The following is a 24810-nucleotide window of genomic DNA, read 5'->3' as shown; positions in this document are numbered from 1 at the left end:
CACACACACACACACAACAAGGAGATTAAAGCGGAGAGACGATGAGACGCACACATTTCTGCTCCACCTTCACACCCTCATTATCAGCACACACCGCAGAGCCTCGGTGCCGTCACATTTTGGATATTTAGGCAGATCTAATCTATCGAACCCTTCCCATGCCAGGTATTGCGAAAGCCGGTGATTTATTGTTGACTTTTATGACTACACTTCGCTGCCACTCGGTTTATTATGACTTGGGTTCCTTAGCACCTTTCTGCCGCGGGGCGTAAGCTTTGGCAGCACGGCGCATCTGTCAGAGAGCCTGATTAAACTGCTGAACAGCTCCTGATGTCACTTTCAGGGATGACTCCTGTTATCAATTTGCGTTCCTTAATTCCCTTTATTAAACGGCACCAATTGGCCTCCGCCGCAGCCGTCTGAAGTCCCCGGCGTCCGCCAGAGTGCATTATCGACGCTCAAAACGTGCCGTTTCGCCCCTCAATTTCGCTTTATTGCACTTGTCCCGCATCCAAGGGCAGACACACACACCTGGGGAAACATTCCTCCAGGGAAGCCATCAATCAGTTTTATGTCCTTTCTCTGGGAAAGTTTCCTCCTCTCCAATCAAGCGTCTTCCCTCCCTCCTCCCCCATCAGCCTCGATTCTCCTTCTTGGATTTCCATCTGTATCAGTTTTGCTTCACATCTGACAACCATCCTGAGCCAATTAGCTTCAACAATTTCTTTTTTTTTTTCTGTTTTAAACTGACTGAGATGTTTGTTTTTTTTGTTGTTTTTTTTATTTTCCTGTAAGACTGCAGCTTCCTGCGTTTCCCTGAATCCGGTAACAAACCCGAGGGCAGAGGATGTGCTCGGTGTAAAATCAAATTACATAACAAGCTATGAAACGTCGAGGCCAGTCTTAAGGTTTTGGTTTGTTTCTTTTATTTTTCTTCTTCTTGGCTTGCTTTGATAAGGGATAAATCTGCCAGCGCTGGAAAAATGAGACTTTTTATATAAAGATCAATCTGTTTATAAGGTTTTTTTTTTGTTTGTTTGTTTTTGGCGTTCACAAACCAAAACTAAAATATAAAGCTGGAAAATCATCAGCAGACATGTCAGCGAAACGTAGAGTTTGAAGAAAAGTGTTCACGATGTTGACGTCTGTGTCAGCAGAAACTTCTCTTCTGCCTCATCTAAAATAACGCCTCTCGTGCCAAGTTTAGACAACTTAATAATCAAGATAATAAGTAAAACTATGTGCTGGATGGCTGTAGAAGAATGTTGTTGTTTTTTTTTAATTTAACAGCTTTAAACACAGTTACCAAATTTTAAAAGTACAGATATTTTGTCTGTTTTTGTTTGTTGATCTGATAACTGTATCTAAAGGTCATACCAGTCCACATAAACCACATTTTTTCATAAAAAATGTGGTTCTAAGAATAAAACTTTCCAGAGAAACAGACAAAAAGTCCTTAAAGTTAAACAAAACCAAGTTTATTTGCAGAGGGGATTTCTCTTTAGATGTATTTCTGCACGCACACACACACACACACATAAAAACAAACAAACAGTAAATATCTGCTGTTTTTTTTTTCCTGCCCAAATATGAAATGAAAGGTTGTTTTTGTTTTTTTGTCATTATCTAATCCTTTATAAAATATTAACACAGATTTATAGAAAAATCCACTAAATGCATCACTAAAACACAAAAAGGCAAATGGGAAATCTGCAGGAAGGAGCTTGTTAGGGTTGTTTTTTTTTTGTTTGTTTTTTTTTAAAATGGATCTAAATCATCTGCAGGAAACCTTTACTGAATGATGTGAACACCAGAGCCTGTTAGAGCCTCTTCACATTAAAAGCAGCAAAAAATTATGTTTTTTTTTTTTTAAAGAAAGCTGAGATGCAAACAAAAAACATGGCGTTGTTATAAAAGACAGAAATAAAACAAAAACAACAGAAAAAAAAGGAGTTTTTTCCCACTTCTTGTGTTCCGTGTTTTAGCCAGCTAGCTAGCGTTAGCATTGTCGCCCGGCTAGCCGCTCCAGAAAACTCCCATCAGCCCCGGCTTCAGGCAGGGACTCCAACTGTTATCAGGCACCGCATGTGTGTGTGTGTCAGCAAAATATTTCATCAACCGCTGGAAAGATTTTAATAAAACTCTACAACTGATAACTTTCAGAGTTAACCTAGCTCAAGATGGCCGCCACCGCTTACCAACCTCGGCAAACACGAGCCCGGCTCCCTCTCAGTCAAGTTTTACAGACGCTGAGCGAATATTTGGTGGTAGTAGCTGAGAGTCATCCTCAGAGTGTGGATTTCCCTTCAAACTTTGGAGTCAACCCCGTCTGTCTGTTAGCAAAATATCTCCTGAACCGCTGGACTGATTTTACTGAAACTCTCAGAAAACGCCCGCTGGGTGTTCGTCTACAACCAGTCAGTGAGTCAGCCTCACCAAAGATGGCTGTTGCAGCTAATCGACCTTAGAGAGCACGAACATGGCCATAAGTCAGTCGGTTCTACAGACACGGAGGTAAAATTCGGTGTGGTAGTCGCTGAGAGTCATCCCAAACATACACTTTGAGCTCTGCCTGATCAACAGAGATCTCTGGGAGATAATGGTCCAAGAAAGGGTAGCTTACGGTTCGCTTCTTGATCTTTTGCCAGGCAGCAACCACTTGTGTTTTATCGTCTGCTTGAATTAATTACATTACATTCTGCAGCTGACACCTGACATAAACGCAACACAAAAGAGCCCTTTTTTTATTATTATTATTATTGAATGAAAGGAGTCTTGTTATTTCACACAGTTCATATTCAGAGAAGATAATCCTGAAATCAACATCCTGCGGGGGCCCGCGTTGGGTTTGATCTCCATTAGTGTCAGCTTGATTTATGGGTTCTGAGCCAGGCTGAGGAGCGCCTCTTGGCCCAGTCCCTGTCAGGAGGAGCACCTCCCAGCTGATCCCTCCTCCTCCTCCTCTTCCTCACTACCCGGCCTGTGGCCCAGTCCCTCCCTTCTGCTGAGCTGCCTGTTTGGACACTCGCTGCGCTCCTCTCCATGGTCAGGACGCGCCGCGGGAGCAGAGGGACAATCAGCTGCAGGGACGCACATGGTGAGCTCCCGCAACCATTTTGTGTTTGTTTTTTGTTTTTTTTATTACTGCTGTTTCTTCTGAAATCAGTTCTTTGGGAAGTTTTTATTTTTTAAAAATCTCTGCTGAAGTTGTGTTGAGGAGCCAAAATCTGGTGGGAAATTAGGGGAAATTATTGTAAAAGTCAGGAGTTTGGGTGAAATTTTGAACTAATATAGTGATTTTTAAAATTTCAGGTTATTGAACAAACTGAGATGCTTAATTTTGCTCATTCTGCTTCAATTTAATGTTTTAAAAGTCCCTTTTCAGAATCACTTTTTCAAACAAATCTCTCTGAAATCCTAAAATAAAAATCTACACAGTTAATAGATAGAATAACTGATCTAAAATAGATCTAATGAAGTTTATTCTGACCTTTTTAGTGCTTTCCCACAAAAATGTGGAATCCAAACTTTTTATTTCTATAAATTAAAAAAAAAAGAAAGCCTTCATGTCATCATTTCCTGTATTCCTCGTCCTTAATTACATCCTTCATCTGCAGGTTCAAACGAAAATATAATCACAGCACATGCATAAACATAAAATAAACAAACTTCCAGCATAAATGTGCACACAAGCCTGGATTATCAGCCGAAACCATCTGAGTGAAGCTGTTTGATCAGCCTGATAGCCTCTCTGAGTAAATATTATTGTTCCTCCCTGAGACAAAGATAATTGACTGCGGCCAATTTTCTCCTCAACGAGCGCAATTAACTGCAGAAACTGAAGCAATTACGCTGGAAAACTCGACTCTCGGCTGCTGCCAAAGTAATCCAAGCTAAATATGATAAACATTTGGGTTTAATGAACCGCATCAGGCTTCAGGTTGTAGGCAGCTTCAGCAGATGTGACTCTAGGCTGTCCTTTTTTCTTTTTTTTTTTTGCTTTTCGAGATGTTTTTATTCCATTAAAATCCCTCCGAGGGGAAAAATATGCCCAATTTACAGTCTTACAGGTGCGGAGATGTAAACTTTAAAAGCCTTGTTTTGTTTTTTTACTTTATGCTTTATGGCATTTGTCAAAAACGTATTTTTCGCTCGCGAGCTGGCCGACGAGACTCTGTTCAGCCTGCTGCTCATGAGAACCCTGCAGCCTCTCTGCTTCTGATTATCAACCTGCCGTCATGTGGCTTTCATTCGCTCAATTACCAGCAGAGATCTCTTTAAAAACCAAAACAAGAAAAACTTTTTTTTTTTTTAATTTATTTTGTTTTTTATCGTCGTGCCAGCAGTTGTCTTTGGCTCGGCCGCGACGTGGAATCGCAGTGATTTCATCTCCATCTGTTTTTCAACATCATCACGAGAAGCTGGAGACCGGCGGAGCCTCTCGCCAACTCGTATGAGGCTGTAAAAAAGAAGGGGGGGGGGGCTATGGGGGTGAGAGAAACTGGCTTTTAAATATCAGCTATCAACATGTGTTATTTGGTTCAAATATCGAAGCAAGCGAGGGTCCGGCGTGGGTCAACGCCGAGGCAGTGAGACCTCGTGGAGGTACACGAGTCCTGCAGCTAAAGATACGAACCGGGACAATCCCTCCTGTGGCGTCTGTCGCTGCCCCCCCCCCCACTAAACCTTAAACAGAGCCCCTGGAATCTGCTCCGTATGGAAAAACAACAACAACAACTATAAAAAAAGGCCCTGCTTGGTGTCCGGCCGAATGGGCAGGAATTCACTTTGGGAATACAGCAGCGAAGGCACGGCCGGTACGGTCTCCCGCTTCCCTCCCCAGAGTCCAGGGTTGTATTTCTGACAGAGCTGAGAACAATTGCAAATTAACAAAAGGTGTCAGCTCGGTGACATGTGCCAACAGGTGCAGCTTCAGACCTCCTCAGCTGGAAGAGAGAGCGCGCTGATGTAATTGATCATATTTATTTAAAGGCTCCGTGTTCGAGCAAAGCTGCAACGGAGAACCCTGGGAACTTCATCCGGCTCGTTAAACCACGGCACAGCCCTGTGTTTACGTACACAAATGAATCTGATAAACGTCGAAAGCAAAGTGTCGGGACAGCCCGAGGCCCCACCTGCACTGAGATTTAAAGAAAACAAAATAAAAAAGCTGGGATCTTCTGCTGCGGTTTGGGTTCATACACAAAAGGTGTTCTTTGTTGAGAGAAAACTGATTTAAAACTTGATTAGAGGTTTTTGAAATAATTCCACCTCCGGTGGATCCACGTGGAGTCGTTAAGAAAAGGATCTTTTTTTTTAACTACATAGACTGTCATAAAATATGCAGCCCTAAAGGTTGCCTGATTATGGTTTTTTTTTTTTTTTTTCTTTGTCTTGTTTTATTCTGATTCTGTTCCCATTAGATTTCAGTTGTGTGTTAAGCTGGTTAATAGTTTAAAGGAAAATGTAAACCAGTGTAAAAAACAACAAAACATTTCAGCTGTTTTGAGAAAATCTTCAGCCAAGCAAATCCAAAAAAAAATGTTAAAAACAAAAACAACTCGACTTCTTTTCTGTAGCTGAAGACGTTTGGCTTCTCATCCGAGGAGCTTTCTCAGTTCACAAAGCAGTGAGAGGAGTTTGAACTTTTTTTGGGATTTACCGTGTCCTGGATGACTGAAAATCTTCCACAGCATTTGGCCGAGCAAAGACTTTGTCTGAGCTGCTCCGGATGTTTTTAAAAAATTTTCTGCTGCATTTCTGCCTCACATGCAAACAGACATTCAAAGAATGCTTTCCGAGATTTAAAAACAAAATGGCATATTTGAAGAATCTGGTATTGAGATGTGGAGACATTAAGAAATGATGATGTTTTGCTTGATTTCTTCTAAAATAAAGATTGAAATATTTAATTTTATTTTGTTTTTGGTGGGTCCATGTGGACTGGAGATACAAAGCTTTTCTTGAGCACAAAGTGGTCAAGAAAAAACTAATATGAAGCAGTTTTTTCTTGTTTATTTTTTTCTTGGCCTGTTGCATTTTATCCTGATCCCTTTGCTGTAAAACTTTGATTGTGTGCAGAACTGGTTGTTAAACGGTAAACGGCATCAAAGAAAAAAAATAAACAAGTTGTGGAAGGATGAAGCTAAGCGTGTTCTTTCTCTGTGGTCTGATATGTTGTTAATGTGGACGTTCTCGCCACCTAGTGGTGATGTGTGGGTACTTCAGTGTTTTTGATAGAATTTTTGGACGGATTTAAAACAAGCGTGAACAAAGAAAAAGAGATTCATTCAAAAACATACGGAGAATGTTTTTGTTTTGTCTTTTTTGCGGACATTTTTGCCATCTATTAGCAAGGTATGGGTATTTTTTTGTTGATTAATTATATTGACATTATTTTAAATAAACTATGAAAAAAAAAGAGTTGTTTAAAACCAGAGACGCGTAGAGCGGGCCTAGTTTCTGCTTCTGCAAGCGGACAGGGCCGTGACGAGGAATGTTAAACTGTGCGAGACGGGCCAAATCCAGCTCATCTGCTGAGCAGAACCGCCTGACTGAAACCAGGCCGACGGCTTCGAAGTGTGAACAGGGCAGAGCGGCTCAGCAGGTGAAAACAGAGAGCGCCGCACATCCATGTCAGATAACGTCAAATTAATGTCAGATCCTCGGTCTGTTAGAAGAAACGATGCTAAAGGGTGGGGAAAAAAAAGATCATTTAAAGGCTGATGTTGGAACATTCTGTGTTTCATTTGAAACAGATTTTATTCATCATGCAAGAAAAAAACAAGGCACCAAAAAGAAAATGTGGATGAACTAACAAAAAAGAAGAGAAAAAAAAGCAATCAGTAAAAACAAAAAAGCATAAGGTAATTTTTATGCCTTTAAAAGATCACATTTTCTTCTTACAAACAATGCTCTGGATTTCTAGTCATCTGTTTTGTTTATTGATGTATAATTTTAAAAAAAAGCATCATGTCAATTTAGCTTTATTCACGAGACCAGAAAAAATAGAACAAAACACATTTTTACCACAGATACAATAAACCGTGTTTTTGCACAAATTGCAGCTTAATGAAAAAAAAAAAAGCATTAAAATAATAATAAACTAGGGGTGCCTGCAGAGCACGAACTGGAGCGTCGCTCTGTTTTCGAGCGGGGCCGTAAACATGCCCTCAGGTTGTCAGCAAGTATTTTTCCAGCCTCCTGCCGGCCAAGCATAGCTGCCTCTAAAGATCAACTGCCGGAGACGCAGTTGATCTCACCGAACCACTTTTTGAGCGTTTAAGACACATCGCTGCCAAGTTGTTTAATATACCTCAGCTTCACGTAGAGTTTCATAAATAAGAGCATTATTACATCTTAGAGGGTTATTTTAGCACTTTACGCTTTAGTTTAGGAAAATATGTGCCAGATTTCGTCCCAATTCGTTGTGTGAATTTATGTGAAGTACTTAAGAAAACCTGTTAAAAAACCGTATCTGCTGGTTCGGGCTGGTGGTGCCAGACGGATGATCTGTTTTCGGAGGAAGAGCGAGTCCAGATCTGGTCTTGAGGGGTGCATTAAGACCCCCGGGAGGCTCCTCTTATGAGCATCCATTTATCACAGCGCTTGTAATGGACCAATGTTTAATTACTCGTGTAATGTGACGAAGACAAGGGCGAGTGTGTGTCATGGGAATGTTAAACAACCCCCCCCCCCGTTTCCCCTCCGATGCTGAACCTCCACCTGCCTCCACCCGCTCCAAATTCCCTGTCCGGGATAAATTCTTTAGCGTGATCTCAACCATCCGCGGCTTTCCCCGTATCCTTTACTGACATCTTCCCTGCTTTTAATCCCCTTCACGCCGTCTTCCCCTTTTTCTTTTTTCTTTTTTTTTATACCAGCAGGATACGGACACCGAATGAAACCAGAGAGCTAATTAATCACCCAACAATTTATAAGTCCTGCTTCTTATCGGTGCCTTCAGGTTCCCGAGGGGCATGTCGAGACATGCCAGGAATGGCTGGCCGAGGCATTCTGGACTCCAGGAATGTGGCTCGGGAGAACCGGGGTCGCAGTCGGACCACTCATCGCGGCGCTCGCTGCGTTTCCTGTGGCAACATAAAAAAAAAAACGAAGCCGCCCCGGTTTTAGCGTTTTCTGTTGCCTTTGCGGGGTCAGGAGCGGGGAGGTTTTGTCCGAGGAAGCCCCTCGGAGCGCCGGGGCCTGCGTGCGGGCCCCCCTCGGAGCCGTGTGGTCCCCGAGGAAGGCTTCATGTTTCGACCGACGGCTAATTGAGTGGAATGACGAGGCCGGTGAGGCTCGAAAGCCCCCGTCCTCTCCTACGAGCTTGGTTTATGCTGCCCTGCTGACTTCGCTGTCAGTGTCAAACGCTTGTTAGGACATCATCAATCTCACAGCAGTTAAGAATATTCTCCGAAGAGAATGAAGGGGGCAGGTGATGAATGGAGACGGAGACGCAGGGGGAAAGGAGTCCGTTATTGATGAAATATTTACAGGCTTTTCATGTACACTCATGGGAACAAGAAAGTCCACCATCTTTCATGTCTAGGCTTTTCAGGACGTAATAAAACAGTCTGGTCTTTACCAGGTTCTAAAATTATCCTAATCTAATCTCAAGTGTACCAAAACACACAACAGATTCCATCATGTCTTCATTTTATAAACAAAAACGAAGCCAAAATGAAAAAACTGTGTGAAAATAAGTCAATCCGACTGTTTGACAGCTTGTAGATTCACCTGTAGCAGCAATAACTTGAAGTAGATGTTCCCAGTATGGCTTTATCAGTCTCCCACATGGTTGAGGAGGGATTTTGCCGCACTCTTCTTTACAACATTGTTCCAGTTCGTTGTGGTTTGCAGGCGTTTGCACAGCTCTCTTAAAGCCTAGTAGGCGAACAACATTCGGAAAAGGTTCTCAATTTTCTAGAGGCTTATAGTCTTGACACTCGAGTTTTGAACACGTTTAAATAACGCGTGGGACAAATTCTCTCTCAGAATAGTTGCAGAGTCATCTCAAACCTGTCTCAAGTGCGCTAGAGCGGGATCTTTCCTCTCCAAGACTAACACCCAGGTCTAAAAACCACACTGATGATACATAATAATCATTGGGAAAAAAATGATCAAAATCTACCAATCGTCATTTCAAAAGTGTACTCCAGTAGATTGAGTCATAAATGTGGGTGGAGGTGGGTGACACGATAATGTCAACGACCTAAAATACGGTTTTACAACAAAAAAAATAAGATGTGAATTTTAAAAAACTGGCCACTCAAAACGGCTCACTGATCATTTAATTGGGAACACTTACAAATCAGTGAAACTACAAGGGAAAATTCACCTGTTTTTTTGACATTTTTAACTCGTCGACTAGTCTCCAGCAGTCACAGCTCATGGAGATAACACCTTAAGGTCCCAACACAGCATTTAAATCAGGCTGAGGTCCTGGACTTCTTCTGGACCATTGCAGCACCTTCATTCTTTTGTTTTTCAGTCATTCTGTTGTAGATCAGCTGCTGCGTTTGTGGATCACTGTCCTGTTTCAGGACCCAGTTCGGTCCACGCTTCAGGCGGCGGACGGATGTCCTCACGTTTGACTCGAGGAAGAATTGGTCCACAGAGGAGTTCATGATGGACTCGGTGACTGCGAGGAGCCCAGGTCCTCCAAGTCATCACCCCTCCACCACCGTGTTTGACTGGTATGAGGGGTTTGTGGGAAAATAGAGTTTCCCAGAAGCGAAGCAGAATTTCACTTCAAATCCACTACAAAAAAATAAATAAATAAATAAAAAACAGGCAAAAGAGTTAGTTGTCAGTAAGTGTGGTGCAGTTATTTTGAGCGATGGCTTCAAAATATAATAAATCACATATTTTCGAGAAAGAAGATGCATTGTTCCGTTCGGCAACATGACTGTTCACTACCATTCGATCTTGACAGAAAAAAATAATTTACAGTTATCACCAGTTGTAAGAGATAGAAAGGGATTTGTTCACACTCCGGAGAGACACAAGTCTGTGTTTGTCTTCACTACGGAAGCAGCAAAGCAGGGCTCGAGTCGAACACACATTTCAGCCCATAAATCATTTCCAACCATCCTAAAAACTAATCTCTGACTCCTCTTCCTCCCTCCTGTCTCTCCTTTCTCATGTCCTGCATTCTGCACCGGGACAAGACCCGCTGCTCGGGCCTCCTGCACCAAGCAAGGGTGAAACAATTGGAAACGAGAGCAATAAATGTGATGGATGTGGGCCAGCGCGGGGTTTAGCTCCAGCTGTCAGGCGTGTTTTTTGTCATTTTAGACAGACCTTCTGGGTGTGTGCCCCTCTTCACCCCGGCTCTTCCACTATTTTTGAGTTTGAGGGGCGTTTTAAGATGGCTATGTCCCTGAAGGTTGTTGAGATTACGGGTTCAGATCAGCGTCCGATGCTGTGGAGAGAATTGAGATTACATTTTTATGAGATGAGCTCTTTACTGGCATACGACAGAAAGCCGGTGAAGAGACACGGTCCGATGATATCATGTGTTTTCAATACAGGCACAGGTGGTCTATCTTGGATCTCCTACAAATGAGCATCTTATAAATCAATCAGTTTTTTTTTTTTCTTTTATCACGCCCATAAATTTTTCTTAAAAGAAATTCTCCCGTTCCTTTCTTTCAGGCTCGATGACATGATGTTCCTGCCCTTCTCCCTCCCCCCCTCCACCTCTCTCATTCCTGTTTTCCTCCTCCACCTCCTCCTCCTCCCTCCGTCGCTCATCTCCTCGTCGTTCTCCCACCCCCCGCTGAGTTGGACTTCACCTCATGAACCCTGCTACCACCCGGGTGGCCGTCCTCGGCACTGCCTGTCGGAGTTCATCAACGCCGCCTATGGAGTCCCGGTCAATGCCAGCCACTCGCTACGTGGGCCTGATTCTGAGGGTAACATCACCACCCTGACAGACCTGAATAACCCTCACAATCTTACCTGCTGGAGGGCTCATGCGGGTGCTGACAGGGGAGACTGGGTCCTCACCCTACCGCTGGGCCGCCGCTTTGAGATCACCTACATAAGTTTGCAGTTCTGCAGCCAAGGGGAGCCAACGGATCCGATCTCCATCTCTATCCTCAAATCGATGGATTACGGGCGAACCTGGAGGCCGATGCAGCACTACTCCAGTGACTGCCTCGGGAACTTCGGGCAGCCCCCTCGGACCATCGCCCAAATAAGACACCAAGAGACGGAGCCCCTCTGCTCAGACCCCAGACCTCTGCAGAGGCAACGGGGCGGCATGGTGCTCGCCTTCTCCGCTCTGGATGGACGGCCGTCTTCTCCGGACTTTGACTACAGCCCGACCCTCCAGGATTGGGTAACAGCCACGGACATTCGAGTGATCTTCCATCAAGTGTCCAATGACGTGGGAAGCTTCGATAAAATGAAGGACGCCCATTGGCTTGATGGTCCCCATGATGCCAGAGGAACCGGGTTCCTGAAGTGGGGCTCAGAGATAAAAGGCCACGCTGGAGATCGAGTGGACAAACTAAACAGAGATAACACACTGGCGTTTTTTGACAGTGAGATAAAGGTGGAGCGGGTGGACAAGCAGCGTCGAAAGAACCACCGAAAAGGGTCCAGTCAAGATGAAGATGGACACAATGTGACCAGTAAGGAAGAGGAGGGAAGTTTCGGCATGGACTTAGTTGCTTTGTCAAAAAAAGGCGGGAAAAGCAGAGGGCGTGGTCGCAACAAGGAAAACAGTTATTGGGCCCCTTGCCCAAACGGAGACTGTAATTGGACAGTTGAAGGGCGGAGCAGGAGCAACAAAGGGCGGGAACTGAGGAAGAGGAGGAACAACAACGTCAACGCACGACAAAGTGTTGGGAACCTGCAGGTGGCGCAGCCGTCTGCTTTCGTTTTTCCCGTCCGAGCTCCAGTCGCCGTGTCCGACCTGCAGGTCGGAGGCAGGTGTAAGTGTAACGGACACGCCTCCAGGTGTCGCCGCGACGACGCGGGCCGCGCAGTGTGCATGTGCGAGCATCACACAGCGGGGCCGGACTGTGACGTCTGTGAGGATTTCCATTTCGACAGACCGTGGCACCGAGCCACGCCCACCCACCCAAACCCATGTGTTGGTGAGTCCGAGAATCAGTTGAAGCGAATGAATTAAATCGTTTTTTTTTAAACGTCACATGAGATTAAACAAAATAGAAAAGTCAGTTGGGGGTATTTATTTCTTAGATAACTATAAAAATACCTATAAAACATGTTTAGGTGTTCAGTTTATCATCAGTTGTTCTCTGTGTTTGGAATTTTAGTTATTGATTTAAAATTGTGCTTAAATTGTTCTAAATGAAAAATTTCTATTGTATTAGGAGAACAAACACTAAACTTTTCACTTTTACTTCTGGATAAATATTAAGGAATTTTACAAAGGGCTTTACATTTGTCCATTTTCGAGAACATTTGATGGTTTAGATTTTTTTGAAGTGGGGTTCTGTGGAAATATTCTGAACAATTAATTAATCAATTCAAAGAATTAAAGCTCATTTATGATTGTATTGATGAGCTAACAGCTAGTCTGAGCGGGAACAAGACTGAAGAAGATTGCTGCCATTTTAAAACAACTCCAATCTCCAAAACTGTAGAGCGACTCTTAAAACCTTAATTTATAGTCCATTACATTGCCGTCAAATATACATTACATGATTATTTACAGAGAAATCTATGGTTATTTGCAAGCACGAACAGAAGCAGCAGCTAGCTGTTGCACTTCCGGTGCAGCCTGGGGCAGGTTTAGCAGGAATATTATAATCTTTCTACCAGAATAATTTTGGAATGCAAAACAGACAGAAGCGTAAAGGTTCATAAAATAGCATCTGCATGAATCGCTATAAAGTTTAAGACGTCATGTTGAACAACTTCTTGCCCCACAGTCAGTCTTTTATTTATTTAGTTTAGCGGTCACAAGATTAATGAACAGTTCCTATACCTTATTTCAAGGCTGCAAAACTCCAACATTTTTTTAATGTTAACACTGATTATGACTGATGGAGGATTTTTGAGGGTTACCAGATGATAATGAAACTAGAATTCCTGGAAGAAGTGCAAATTGCCTATCATTCTTTTAATAAATAAAGATATTATGATATGTTTTACAGCTTGGAGTATGTGTTGGAGATGACTCTCAGCTTCAAATTTAGTTCAATATTTGTAAAGCTGTCAGCTGGCTGCAGTGGCCATGCTGAATTGAGTTGGCTTCAAATATTAATCAGCTTTAGATTTAAATCCGACGGTTACTTTCTGAAGGTTAACAGACAAACAAATACACACACACACAGAGGCACCAACACGATCGCCTGCTGGAGTTTTATCAAACAACTTATCTGCAAGAATTAATAATAATTAAATAAACAATTATTTCCTCCCTGGTTCTTGACTGCTTTCGTTTCCTGTTTCCAGCCTGTGAGTGTAACGGCCACTCGAACAAATGCCGCTTCAGCATGGAGGTGTTTCAGCAGTCGGGTCGGCGAAGTGGAGGCGTGTGCCTGAAGTGTCGCCATCACACGGCCGGGCGCCACTGCCAGTACTGCCAGAACGGATACACCCGCGACCACAGCAAGCCGCTCACCCACCGCAAGGCCTGCCAGCGTCAGTCCATATGCATGTGTGTGTGTTTGCTTTGTGTGTGATGCTGGCAGTAGGGAAGAAATGTTGAATCGAGGCTTTGACTCATTGTGCATTTTTGAAAAAACAGAAAAAATCTAATCCTTTGACCGTGTTTACATCAGACTGTGCTTCTGCTGTTGTTTAAGGGCCCACCTGGTCTCTGTCTGAACACACAGAAGTCTTTATTCTCGTATTGCGCTGAAAGGCTGGTGATAATGTAATTGCCTGTGTGTTCACTTCTCTGTCGTGTTAGGAAAAATATATAATGAATTAATTTATGGATATTGAGCTAAAACTTGGTGTGGCAGCAGCTCAGAGCCACCTCCACCACACGGTCCGAGTGCAAACAGATCGCAGAAAATCACGCATCACAGCGCGCGATCGCTCCTAACGTTGTTTCCAAGATTTGACCAGAAAGGTGAAAACTCCATCGTTTTTTAAGATAAGATGATCTTGGTCTAAAGCTCTGGCATGACGGGCCTTTGACATTGTGGCAATGAACAACTATTCCTGTCTGGACACACACAAACACGCCCGCTGAGCTGCCACCTGTATCGTTACCACCGTTCGGCATCTGCCACGACCCCTGACCTTTGACTGGTCACAGGCGACCCTGACACTCTGGCATGCTTTATGTGGGGACTTGACCTCATGCAGCCAAAGTTAACGGGCTCGGCGAGGCTGTGCAGGGATGTGGAAAGACAGAGCTAAGTAGAAAAGACCCCCCACATTTTGTCACTTTTTATGCTTGAAACCGTTGAAATACGCGAGCGTTGTGTCATATTTGCGCTTCCCCTAATTGAAGCTATGCTTCACTGAGCAAACCATTCAGAGACAAGCGGCGGTATTAGTCTTCATTTTCTCCACTCAGGCAGTTTGGACTCATTAAAAGGATCTGTGTAAACATTATTCGAGTGTGACCAGAGCTGCTGAAATGTGGTTTCCTTTTCTCCGTCTGTCTTCCCTCATTTAGTCTCGTCCCGGGATGGTGAGTGGTTCGTGAGAAGCTTCGCCGTGTAAACTGTGTAAAAAAAATCCGAGCAGTCATTATTCGGCTGCGATGCAAACCCATACGGCAGGAAATAAATCTGGTCAGACACGGCATTCGTCTTCATTTGGGTGAAGGTTGTTCGTCGCCTCTAAAGCCTCAAGGCGGCGATAAGGACGCATCACGGTGATTTGTTATTTTCCTTATCCTCGTGGAGGAATTTGTCTTCGTTTACCCATCGAGACGGGTGCAAAATAGATTCACTGGCATGCGCGGGATATACTTTGTCTAACTCAAGGACAAATGTTGACGCCTGCTGTCATTCAGGATTAAACCCGGCTCGCTTGTGAACAGTCCTCCTCAGCCTCTCTGTTGTTAGGAATTTTTACTGCTGCTACGACATTCTTTCTATGAACCTTAAGTCTGCATGGATACAACAAAAATGAAGTGTTTTTATTTTATATATACTATGATCTCTACTTTAAAAAGCCTTTTTTAAAAATATTTGTCTTCCACAACCAAATCTCCGTTTATGTGTGGACAGGAGGAGCTAATGTATTGTTAGGGTAGGCGGGGCCTAAAATCAGACTGTTGCCTGCTGCAGGTAGGATACTGACTGCTGATGACAACTCCACTAAAAAAAGAAAAAAGAAATCCAAACCATCTTTTTATATCATCTCGTTTAGTTTGTCTGGTAACCCCCAGTGTGGCTTCAAACTCGTCTTAACCATTACTCTTCAATCAGGCCAAATGATTTGTTGTTTTTCCTTTCCCAGCCTGTCAGTGCCATCCCCTGGGGGCGGTGGGTCGCTGGTGCAACCAAACATCGGGTCAATGCCTGTGCCGAGACGGAGTGACTGGCCCCAGGTGTAACCGCTGCGCCCCGGGATACAAACAGGGCAATTCCCCCCTGAGGCCGTGCGTCAGTAAGTTCACCGCATCCAGTGAGACCGCTCTAAAATCGGGTCAGGGACGTGTTTTTTCGGTCGTAATGTCAGCTTGTGAAGAACCTGTTAAAGCCGCTGCCAGCGGCTCATTATGGCCGCCATGGTAACCGCACACCTGTGTTTGTCGCTCCCTGACTGCCAAGTTAATGAGAGGCAGACTGAGCGCTGGCTGTGTGAAAACTGTGAGTCAAATCTCAAAAATCTTTGAGCTGCGAGCAGCAGAAGACTTTGATCGTCACACGTGATTCTTTTATGTGTCGACAGTGTTTCATGTAGGAGATGTGACTTTCCTTTCCAGCTTTGAAGAGAGTATTTTGAGCTAAATTATAATCAGTCTATGGAAGCTTGGGTGTGCAGTCTCTGTATTCTGGTTGGATATGAGAGAAAATGGTACGTCCTATAGCAGTGAGAGACGCTGGGTGAAAAAAAGAAACAAAAGGCCTATGTTTGGATGGAGAATTTGTGGCCTATATGTACTTAAAAAAAAGTTGGGGGCATAAGAAGAGTTTGTTTGCAAAGGATTTGAAAATTGAAGACAATTCAGTAGTCAGAGTGTGAGACGTCATCAATTGTCTGTGGGAAAATCATAAAACTTAAACTGTAACTGTGTAAAAACCAGAAAAGATATCAAAATGTCAACTGAGACATGAAAAGTCCAGCTTTCTGTGTCCTGTTTAAACTTTGAATGAAGTTTCTACTGTGGAGTATGTTTGAGCTGTAGAGCTCCAAAGAGGGCTGGGTTTTCGTATCTGTTCCACCATAATCCCATTAATCTCCATTACTTTGTTTGGCAAATTTAGTCTACGTTGTGCAACCAAAAGTCATAGCACACTGTTCCCAATTAAACCGTGTTTTGGTGTATAATTTGAATGTTTTATTTCAAAGCTGTACAACAGCTGTATACCATTAATCAGATCTTAATCAAAACAAATTGCTTTTTTTATTATTTTGCTTGACGTAATCCCCTCTGGATTTGCTGTCAGTATGACAAAGGTACCTCTAATTTTTCCTTCATCTTCTTTAGCCCATGGCCTGATTGGTTTAAACCTTTTGTATGAAGCTCCTTAAGCCTTTTATCAACTAGTAGCTTGATATTAAAGGGCCCGCTGCTCTTCAGGCTAATTTAGCTCAGTCATTCATCATGCCTCCTTTTCATCATCCCTAGAGACGGTTTCCACAGCAGCGTTAACATGAGCTGACCGATACAAGGAAACCTCATCTCACGCTGATCAGAGATCAGTGTCAGATCAAAAGGATCGCTGCACCTCCTATCTCTGCCTGCCCCGGCACCCAAAAAAAAATCAGCCATAAGCGATAATCCGCACGCACAGTCCCAACAAATCGCACGAGTGCCGACAACTACACGGGCAGTGTTGCTTTGTAAATCTCAATCAGGTGATATCAGGAGCCAGAAGTAGGCAGCTTGACACCTGTTACGCGCCTCAAAACGCCCCCAACGGCGGCGCTCAGACTCATAACTCTCGCAGTGAAAGGAGCAAGTGAAAGAAAACCTTGTTTGTTTTCCCTGCCAGACCATCACAGGCTATGTATAGCATCTGTCTACCCCCCACCCCCCCACCTCCACCACCGCCGCCACCTCCAACACCTCGGCTCTTCTTCTCTCCAACAGCCCAAAAGCAACACAGCAGCCGGGCTAAACTCCAACATAGCTCCTGCTGCAAAGCTAAAAGACTTCAGATAAAGTCCGATTTTATCTGCAACTAGAACGGCCGTTTATAGAATCATATTTAGTTTTACTGCTTTGTTCATTATGCAAACATAATTAGTTAAATTTAGCCACCAAACGGCTAAAGAAGGAGAAAACAGAGTAGTAGTGAGCAGCTAGCTGCAGCTAGCTTGTGAGCTAGCCACAGTTAGCATTCGCTAAAACCTGTTTTTTTTTAACTTACATTACCTTAGTGGCAAAAAGAAATAATGACTTCGACATGTACAGAAATGTTTATTACATATAGCTAAATGAAGCAAAGAGACATCCTGCCTTATGACGAAAACTTAATCTACAATTTAATCCATCTTGCTAGCGTAACGAAATCAGCGCAGATGTACTAAAAAAACAACGTTATCATAAGCAGAGCTTCACTCCTAAAGAGGTTAACTTAAAGACCCCAAATAAACTGTTTTTTCTGTATTTATTTTTTCTATTTGGCCAGACATTTTAATAAAATTGCTGAAATACCCAGGTTGCTTCACTCTGTGGCGAAAGCATTTACATAAACGGCCCATCAAAATACAGAGATAAAAAAAAGCCTGGGTACGTTCAGCTGTACCTCATTACAATTAAGATATGACCTTGTAGAGATTGCTCGATTTGGCTGGTTTTTATGTTGACTGAGCCTAAGTTTGGGGAACCATTTATGGTGGCAGACAGACTTGGTTCAGGTTTGGCATCATTGTACCTGGACCTCTTGGATTTGGTCCATTATGGACCCAAACATTCAGATGACTCATGAAGTTCACAAACAGGTGGACAAGCTGGCTATAATTTTAAGGATTTGATAATTTTGTGTTTCTTAAAACAGACAAATTCACAGGCCAAGGATTCAGGCAAACAAAGTGTAATGTGCCTGATTACACAATTTCACCAAAGACCCTCACGCTTGAGTTGCCTCATTTTGATCTTTTACATATTACTGATTATATTCTCCTGAAAATACATGTACATACAAAGAAACAGCATCTCCCTGCCTTTGAAAATGTAGGGGGGCCTGTCAGCCTGGGGGGTGTTGGGTATCACCAGCCCTGGGTTGGGTCAAAGAAAACAGGAGCAGGACGAAGCCTTAGCTCATATGGTGGAACTTTTATAGGAGGCCTGGATAATATATGTCCACCTAAGCAAGTTGTTAATTTTGATTCCCCGTTTTACTGGCCCATAGGCTCACATGTAGGGAGCGACTTTTACAAGACTCTGTTTAATGTTTGCGATAAAACCGTACAATTGTTGGAGTATGGTCTCGTACGGTCTTACCTTATTAAAATCAGTAAAAGTAAAGTTTACGTCTGTAGGTGCTCAACGACCCTTACAAGGTGTGTTTCTACACCATAAAAGGACCACACACTCACTCCTATGTGACATTTGCTTATCTTCTGTGCGGACATGCCTGCGTACTGAGAGGTGTTCAAACACAACACCTATAAAACACACGAGTGCAACAAACCGACGGCCTCTGTAGGTAGCCTGAAGGTTTCCCTGTGCATCTGACACCTGTTTGAAAGTCTGCTTCTACTCACAGGAATTCAGGAAGTCGCTCCGACCCCAGTGTACCAACCTCAATACAGCATCGGTCAGTAAACGTACCAACTTTTTACAATTTTGCAGTCAACTTATGGTGTCTTTTGGGTTTAAGATAACCCTTGTTGTTATCATTAAAGTAATCTTTTAGCATTACTGCAAAGTATCTGTGTTAAAAATCTCTAATACTATTACTCTATTTATTTCATTCAAGGTCACGTGAGTCTATTTCCAATTAAAACCTGTAAAATAAACTTCATTTTAGCTATCTTAACTGTCTAATTATAACATAACCACATTATAGTAATTCCCTAAATGTACAATTATTAGAATTTAGCATCTCACTTGTATGACTTATGGCATATATTGAGTAATTTATTGAGTATTTTAAAGTTAGCATCTCATAACCCTGTGAGTTATTATGAGGTAGCTGTCTAAAAAATGAGATAAGTCATAATTCTGAAATACTATTTTATAAAAATGAGTGTCATATACTACCATCATATAGTTATGACTTAGTGTCTTATAATATGAGATGCTAAGTCATAAATATGAGATAGTGTCTCATGCTGCCATCTCATAGTAATGACAGTATTTCAGAATTACGAGTTAGTGTCTCATCCTACCGTCATAGTTATGACTTAGCGTCTTATAATAATAAGACAAACCATCTTGTCATTATTAGATAGTATCTAAAAATACAATGTCATTATTATGAGATAGTATCTTGTAACTTTGACTCAGTATCTCATAATTATAAGAACTTATAAGTCATGAATTTCAGACGGCATCTAATATTTACGAGTTTATCTCATAATACAGGGCACTCTCTGTATTAAACTAAACAGAAATATCCTGAGCAGTTGTTTTAAGTTTATATTTTTAGATAATTTAACTATTTCAGTTGACAGATATTATACACGTGCATTAATTAGGATGGTATTGTGTAGAAATTTTGTTGACTAATCTTATGTTATTGTTCAAATAAAGGCTCCGGTCATCTTTCTGGTCATGCCACAGGTAGATCCATTCATATTCTTTACTCTTTTGGGGTGCATATATAAAACAAATCATACATTAAATACTTTAAGAAGAGTAAAATTCAGCTTCACAAAGAAATTAAGTTCTGCTGCAATTGTAAGATGGGATAATGTCAAATGAGAAACTAAGGAGATTTAAACTCAGTGATTCAGCATTTGTTTCCCCTGTTGTTCTCACAACATGTTTAATATTTAGATTCATGGCTTTTTGCTGCATTGTTTAACCGAGCCCTGCTCTAACTTAGTAATGGAGCGGTAGCTAACCACTCCCTCCTAGTGGCAGCTGGAGGAATGTCCCACCTGCTGCAGCTGAGATCATGTGTTTGTCAGAGGATACTGTGATGACAAACAGAAGAAGCCATATTGTAATTAGGGGGAAATGCATGTGCTGATATGTGTGTTATGAAATGATAGCCACATTCTTCCCTCTTTCATGTAGCGGAGGAGTGTGTCTCATACTGCCAGCCCTCGCAGGTTAAAGTCACGATGAACTTGGAGACCTATTGTCTCAAGGATTACGGTTAGTGTGAAGTTTTTATTTCTGTTATTAATAATAAGTGTTGTGCTCCGTTTTGGTCCAAATCTCATCATTTTCAAACCTCACTCTTGTTTTTTTGTCAGTGTTGAAGGTGCAGGTCAAAGGGACGGAGCGTTCGGGTCCCTGGTGGCAGTTTTCCATCTCCATACAAACCGTTTTCCGGACAGGGTCCAACTCCCGCGTCCGTAGGGGCCCCCAGTCCCTATGGGTCCCGGACCTTGACCTCAGCTGCGGCTGCCCTGCCCTCCACGTGGGCCGGACGTTCCTCCTGATCGGCGCCGAGGAAGGCGAGCGGAGCTGGGGCCCCGAGGAGAGTCGCCTGGTGGCGGACCGCTCCACTCTGGCCCTCCAGTGGCGGGAACACTGGAGCTCCAAACTCAGGGGCTTCCGGGGGCAGGACAAAAGGGGCCGCTGCCCTCAAAAGTCCCCGAACAACCATCATCGAGGCAGGGAGCACACGAAGACCCAGTCGGGTTACATCCCGCCTCACCTGCTGGCTGAGAAAGACTCCAGTCGTCACGGCGGCGACAAACAGCCAATGAAAGTGGAAGAGACTCAGACGTCAGCGCCGCCGCCGAAACTTTCACTTCACAATAAATCCACTCAGACGTCACTTCCTTCTTCTGCTCCTGTTCTGATGTGTTCAACTCCCGGTCCTGAATAACATTTTATTTGTTCAAATCTACAACCACAACACAAAGAACCCATTTAAAGACTCACGACAACTTGTACCTTGTTTCAGGACTGGAAAAAGCTCTTTTTGTGAGACATTTTTGAAGAAAAAATAAAATATATATTAGATTTTGGTCTAATTTGGAAGGAACACAGAGGACTTAACCCCCCATGAAGAAAAAGACACATCTGTTTGAGGTTTCAGCTGCTGGTTTATATGTTTTTATACACGAATTATCATGCACTGAGCTCCACGTAAACCAGATTTAAAAAAAAAAGAACACCACTATTATTGGAGCCAATAAATACGAGTGTTTGAGTTTTACAATTTGTTTTTCTAAAGACCCAGTTTGAAAATGAAAATTCAAAATAATATACTGCATTTTTGTCACAATATTTATTGAAATATTTTGCTTAATAATAAAACAGCATGATAAACAATTTGCGCAGGTTCACCCCGATTGGAAGTTTTTTTTTGTCACATTTATTGAAAAAATTAAATAAAATAAAAAGTAAGGGGGTTTTGGTTTAAATGAATTCAAACCTCCATTTTTGACTTTTGTATTCCACTTGTAAACAAAAAAAGCAAAAGAAATCCAAATAAAAGTGTAACAAGTTTTTGCTCGCCTTTAAATATTGCTGGTTAAACTCTAAAACCTCCAGTCTGTTTGCCTTCGATGCTGATTTTAGACGGTTTTCAGTATTTCCCTATTGTTCCACCCGTACTGTCAGTGATGAGGACACTCGGGTTTTGCACTCAGATTACAATATTTCTGTAAAATGACTTTATCTACAATCTGATCCCCTATTGAACAGCTGACTCAGAGACCAGACTGACTAACGGGAACCCTCAGAAAACCCTTCAGGAGCCCAGATACAGATTTCAGAACCATCCGTCTGACCTGTCGTCGGGACTTCTGTTTCCATTTGGCACATATGGCGTCACGGCTCGGGGGACGTGGCGTATCGGGACAGATGGACGAGCTCCGATTTGTCGAGCGGCCGTTTTGTTTTGGCAGCGCCTGCGCCGGCGATTGGCTGAGGTGCCGCGTTGAAGCCTGCGATTGAAAATAAAAAAGAGCAAAATAGACTTGCTGAGTGACGGAGCCTGGAGCGGGACTGGACGTACAGGACAGCGAGGGGGGGTGGAGGTTCAAGCTTCAATCTTTAGAGATATGAGGTCCGAACATCTGAACCAACAGCTGGCAGCTCATAAACAACCACATCACTGAGTCCAGTTCCTGCTAAAACTTAGGCTCTTCTCTGTTTTCTAACAAAATGTAAAATATTTTCTGAATTAAGTTTTACTGGTTTCTACTCTTTTTCCTCATTTGGTCCCAAGAAGACTTAAATTTAAACTTTAATCGCTTCAGGGTTTTCTTACAGCTCAGGTAATGCCTGATACTATTATGAGGTTTTAAGAATTTACATAGAAACAAGCAGAAAATAAACCTTTTTTAAAGTGTCACATATCGACTTATAAACCATCAGTTATAATATCATCAAAGTTTAATTTAGGCCCTTAGTCCACAGCAATGGTTGATTTTTTTTCTGTTTGAATGTTTAATATTTTAAAATCAAATATTTGATTCAGAAGGAATTTAAAATTACATGTTTTTGCAAGGATTCTTTTTCCCGCCAAATAAATGTCAGAGTTTAAACTTTGTGTTTTTAACGTCTCATTAGGAGTACTGACAACTGTCCGTATATTGATACTGTTCTGCTTTCTGTGGTTTTTGTTTGGTCTGGTTTTGTGTTACTGGGCTTTCAGTCAGATTTGAGCAACTATAATAAAAACCCACACGTACACACTTTAAAAATCAACAAATAATTTTCAAAATTTACCTAAATCTAAGGCAAAGATTTTGAAGCGTCACTGAAAGCCTACTGCACATTTTTTAAATAAAACAAAATGAATAAATTGCTTTAAAAGTTAGAAGGCAATTACCTGGTATAGTTTGACTTAAATGGAAATGTATTTAATTTTACAAAATCTTAAAAAATGATTTCACAGAAAAGATAAATCATCATTTCTGGGAAATAATAGACATCTTTTCCAGTGGAGAAATTATATCCTAAAATTAGTTCACAGAAAATTTTTGCATTATAAACGTAATGTATGATTACTTCAAATATATATATGTATTCAGAAATATTTAAAATGTCAAAACTGGAAAATAAATGATTTGCCTTTTTTTTTTAATTGAATTTTAAATTTCATGAAATAGAAATTCTCTTATCAAGATACAAAAGAAGTTTCCTAAATTATATGAATCTTCGTGCCCTCCTGTACTTTATTTTTTATTTTATTCTTATTATCAAAATGTTTTGGTTCCACCCAAACACAAATTTGGGAATTAAATAAAACCTCCATAAGAATCCCTGATCTTCCTAATTACGGGGATAAAAACTTCAATTTAAACTTGATGATTTTCCTCCATTTACATATTAATTTAAAAAAAAATACTAGTTTTATATTAAACCACAAATAGACTTGAAACTGATAAAAAAACACATTTTTCATTTTTAAGTTAAAATTTTATTTTAAAAGATTATTCCTGATTGTTTCTGAACAGACTTTTTTTTGGCTAAACGTGACACAAGACTTTAATTAGAGTTTTTTAGTGTCTTGTGACCCATTTGAGTGACATCTGAAAAATAAATAAATAAGTTTGGATAAAATGAACCAAAGTACAAAAAAAGAGTAAAACTGTCCCGTAGGCAGATATACAACATTTTGAGTTTGCGCTGTATTTAAGGAAAAATTTATAAATTTTACACATCAGCTATAATTAATAAGTAAATGACACTAATATACACATTTTTCAAATGACTCTGATATGTATAAATTATCGATCATAACCCACCTCTACATGTTGGAAAAGCAAACCTGTATTTTTCATGGAGTAATGTTTCTTCTTCTTTTTATTCTCATTTTCTGAACGTGCATGTTGATGTTTATAGTGATTTATTTTTCTTCTAGTACATATTGTAATCTAGTACTTGTTGAGATTTTTCCTTTGAAAAAATTTTATTTACTTTAACTCTGTTTTGTAGATTCTTTACCTCAACTCCTCTGGATGATTCCCAGCAAAGTTGTAGAAACAAGCTTTAAGCCACCTGAAGCGCCTTTGCTGTAAGTTTATACTCAAATCAGTTCAATATGACGTGTTACACAGCTGCATCCTTTATATTCTGTTGGCCTGCAGCAATTTCCCCTTATTTTAATATTTCAGTTAGAAAGAGTTCAATATATTTGTGGTAATGTATCTAAATCCTAAAGTGAGATTTGTGTCGTAGATGTCTGAGCGGCTAAAAGCATTTTATATACACTGCTGTGATCCTACTTCTACCTGCTCTGATAAGATTAGTCTTTAAAAACATTTGTTTAGATTGCAAAAAGACACAAATAAAACTGAAAGGATGAGCTTGTGCTGAGATGGGCGTCAGAGAGAAAAACTGTCTGTTTGAATCAGATCAGTTTTTGGTGTTTTTCAGCTCACTGGTTTAGTTTTGAGGTTCTAACATTGGTTCACTTTTACTTCTCCCAGAGCAGCTTTTAACTGCAAGCAGCTGTTGAAAGGGATGCTGGAGTTTTTGCAAAGTGATAGGAACTATTTGAAGTATTTACCCCCCCAAAAAAAGAGCCAAAAAAAAAAAAGAAAAATGGAACTTTTTTTTTTTTCAAATGACCTGAGCAGTGAGAGATCACATCTGTAAAACATGGTGCA

At 41.6% G+C, this 24810-nt stretch overlaps 1 protein-coding gene across 2 annotated transcripts; it reads left to right on the top strand.

Annotated features, from left to right (window-relative positions):
* Nucleotides 1–2948: 2948 nt before the first annotated feature.
* Nucleotides 2949–22737, top strand: ntn5 (netrin 5). 2 transcript variants are annotated; one of them, XM_025008038.2, is made up of 8 exons: nucleotides 2949–3097; nucleotides 10660–12110; nucleotides 13438–13626; nucleotides 15409–15558; nucleotides 18831–18881; nucleotides 19820–19849; nucleotides 20309–20389; nucleotides 20491–22737. In XM_025008038.2, exons 2-8 carry the CDS (start codon nucleotides 10670–10672, stop codon nucleotides 21069–21071), a joined length of 2523 nt encoding a protein of 840 aa, XP_024863806.1. In that variant the 5' UTR covers nucleotides 2949–3097; nucleotides 10660–10669; the 3' UTR covers nucleotides 21072–22737. The 2 variants fall into 2 exon arrangements, with proteins under 2 accessions (XP_024863806.1, XP_017281735.1); XM_017426246.3 differs by lacking the exon at nucleotides 19820–19849.
* The last annotated feature ends 2073 nt before the right edge of the window (nucleotides 22738–24810 follow it).

This window comes from Kryptolebias marmoratus, linkage group LG7 (genome assembly GCF_001649575.2).
Source record: "Kryptolebias marmoratus isolate JLee-2015 linkage group LG7, ASM164957v2, whole genome shotgun sequence".
In the NCBI taxonomy this organism is placed as follows: domain Eukaryota; kingdom Metazoa; phylum Chordata; class Actinopteri; order Cyprinodontiformes; family Rivulidae; genus Kryptolebias; species Kryptolebias marmoratus.
Note: the sequence above shows the minus strand (reverse complement) of the source record. Positions and strands in the feature narration are given on the sequence as shown.

What these genes read in the sequence shown, in the direction of transcription:
- ntn5 (XM_025008038.2), top strand. Translation starts at nt 10,670, where the DNA reads ATGATGTTCCTGCCCTTCTCCCTCCCCCCCTCCACCTCTCTCATTCCT. An exon ending in CCACCGCAAGGCCTGCCAGC is followed by an intron (nt 13,627 to 15,408) that starts GTCAGTCCATAT and finishes TTCCTTTCCCAG; the next exon opens with CCTGTCAGTGCCATCCCCTG. An exon ending in CCAACCTCAATACAGCATCG is followed by an intron (nt 18,882 to 19,819) that starts GTCAGTAAACGT and finishes GTTCAAATAAAG; the next exon opens with GCTCCGGTCATCTTTCTGGT.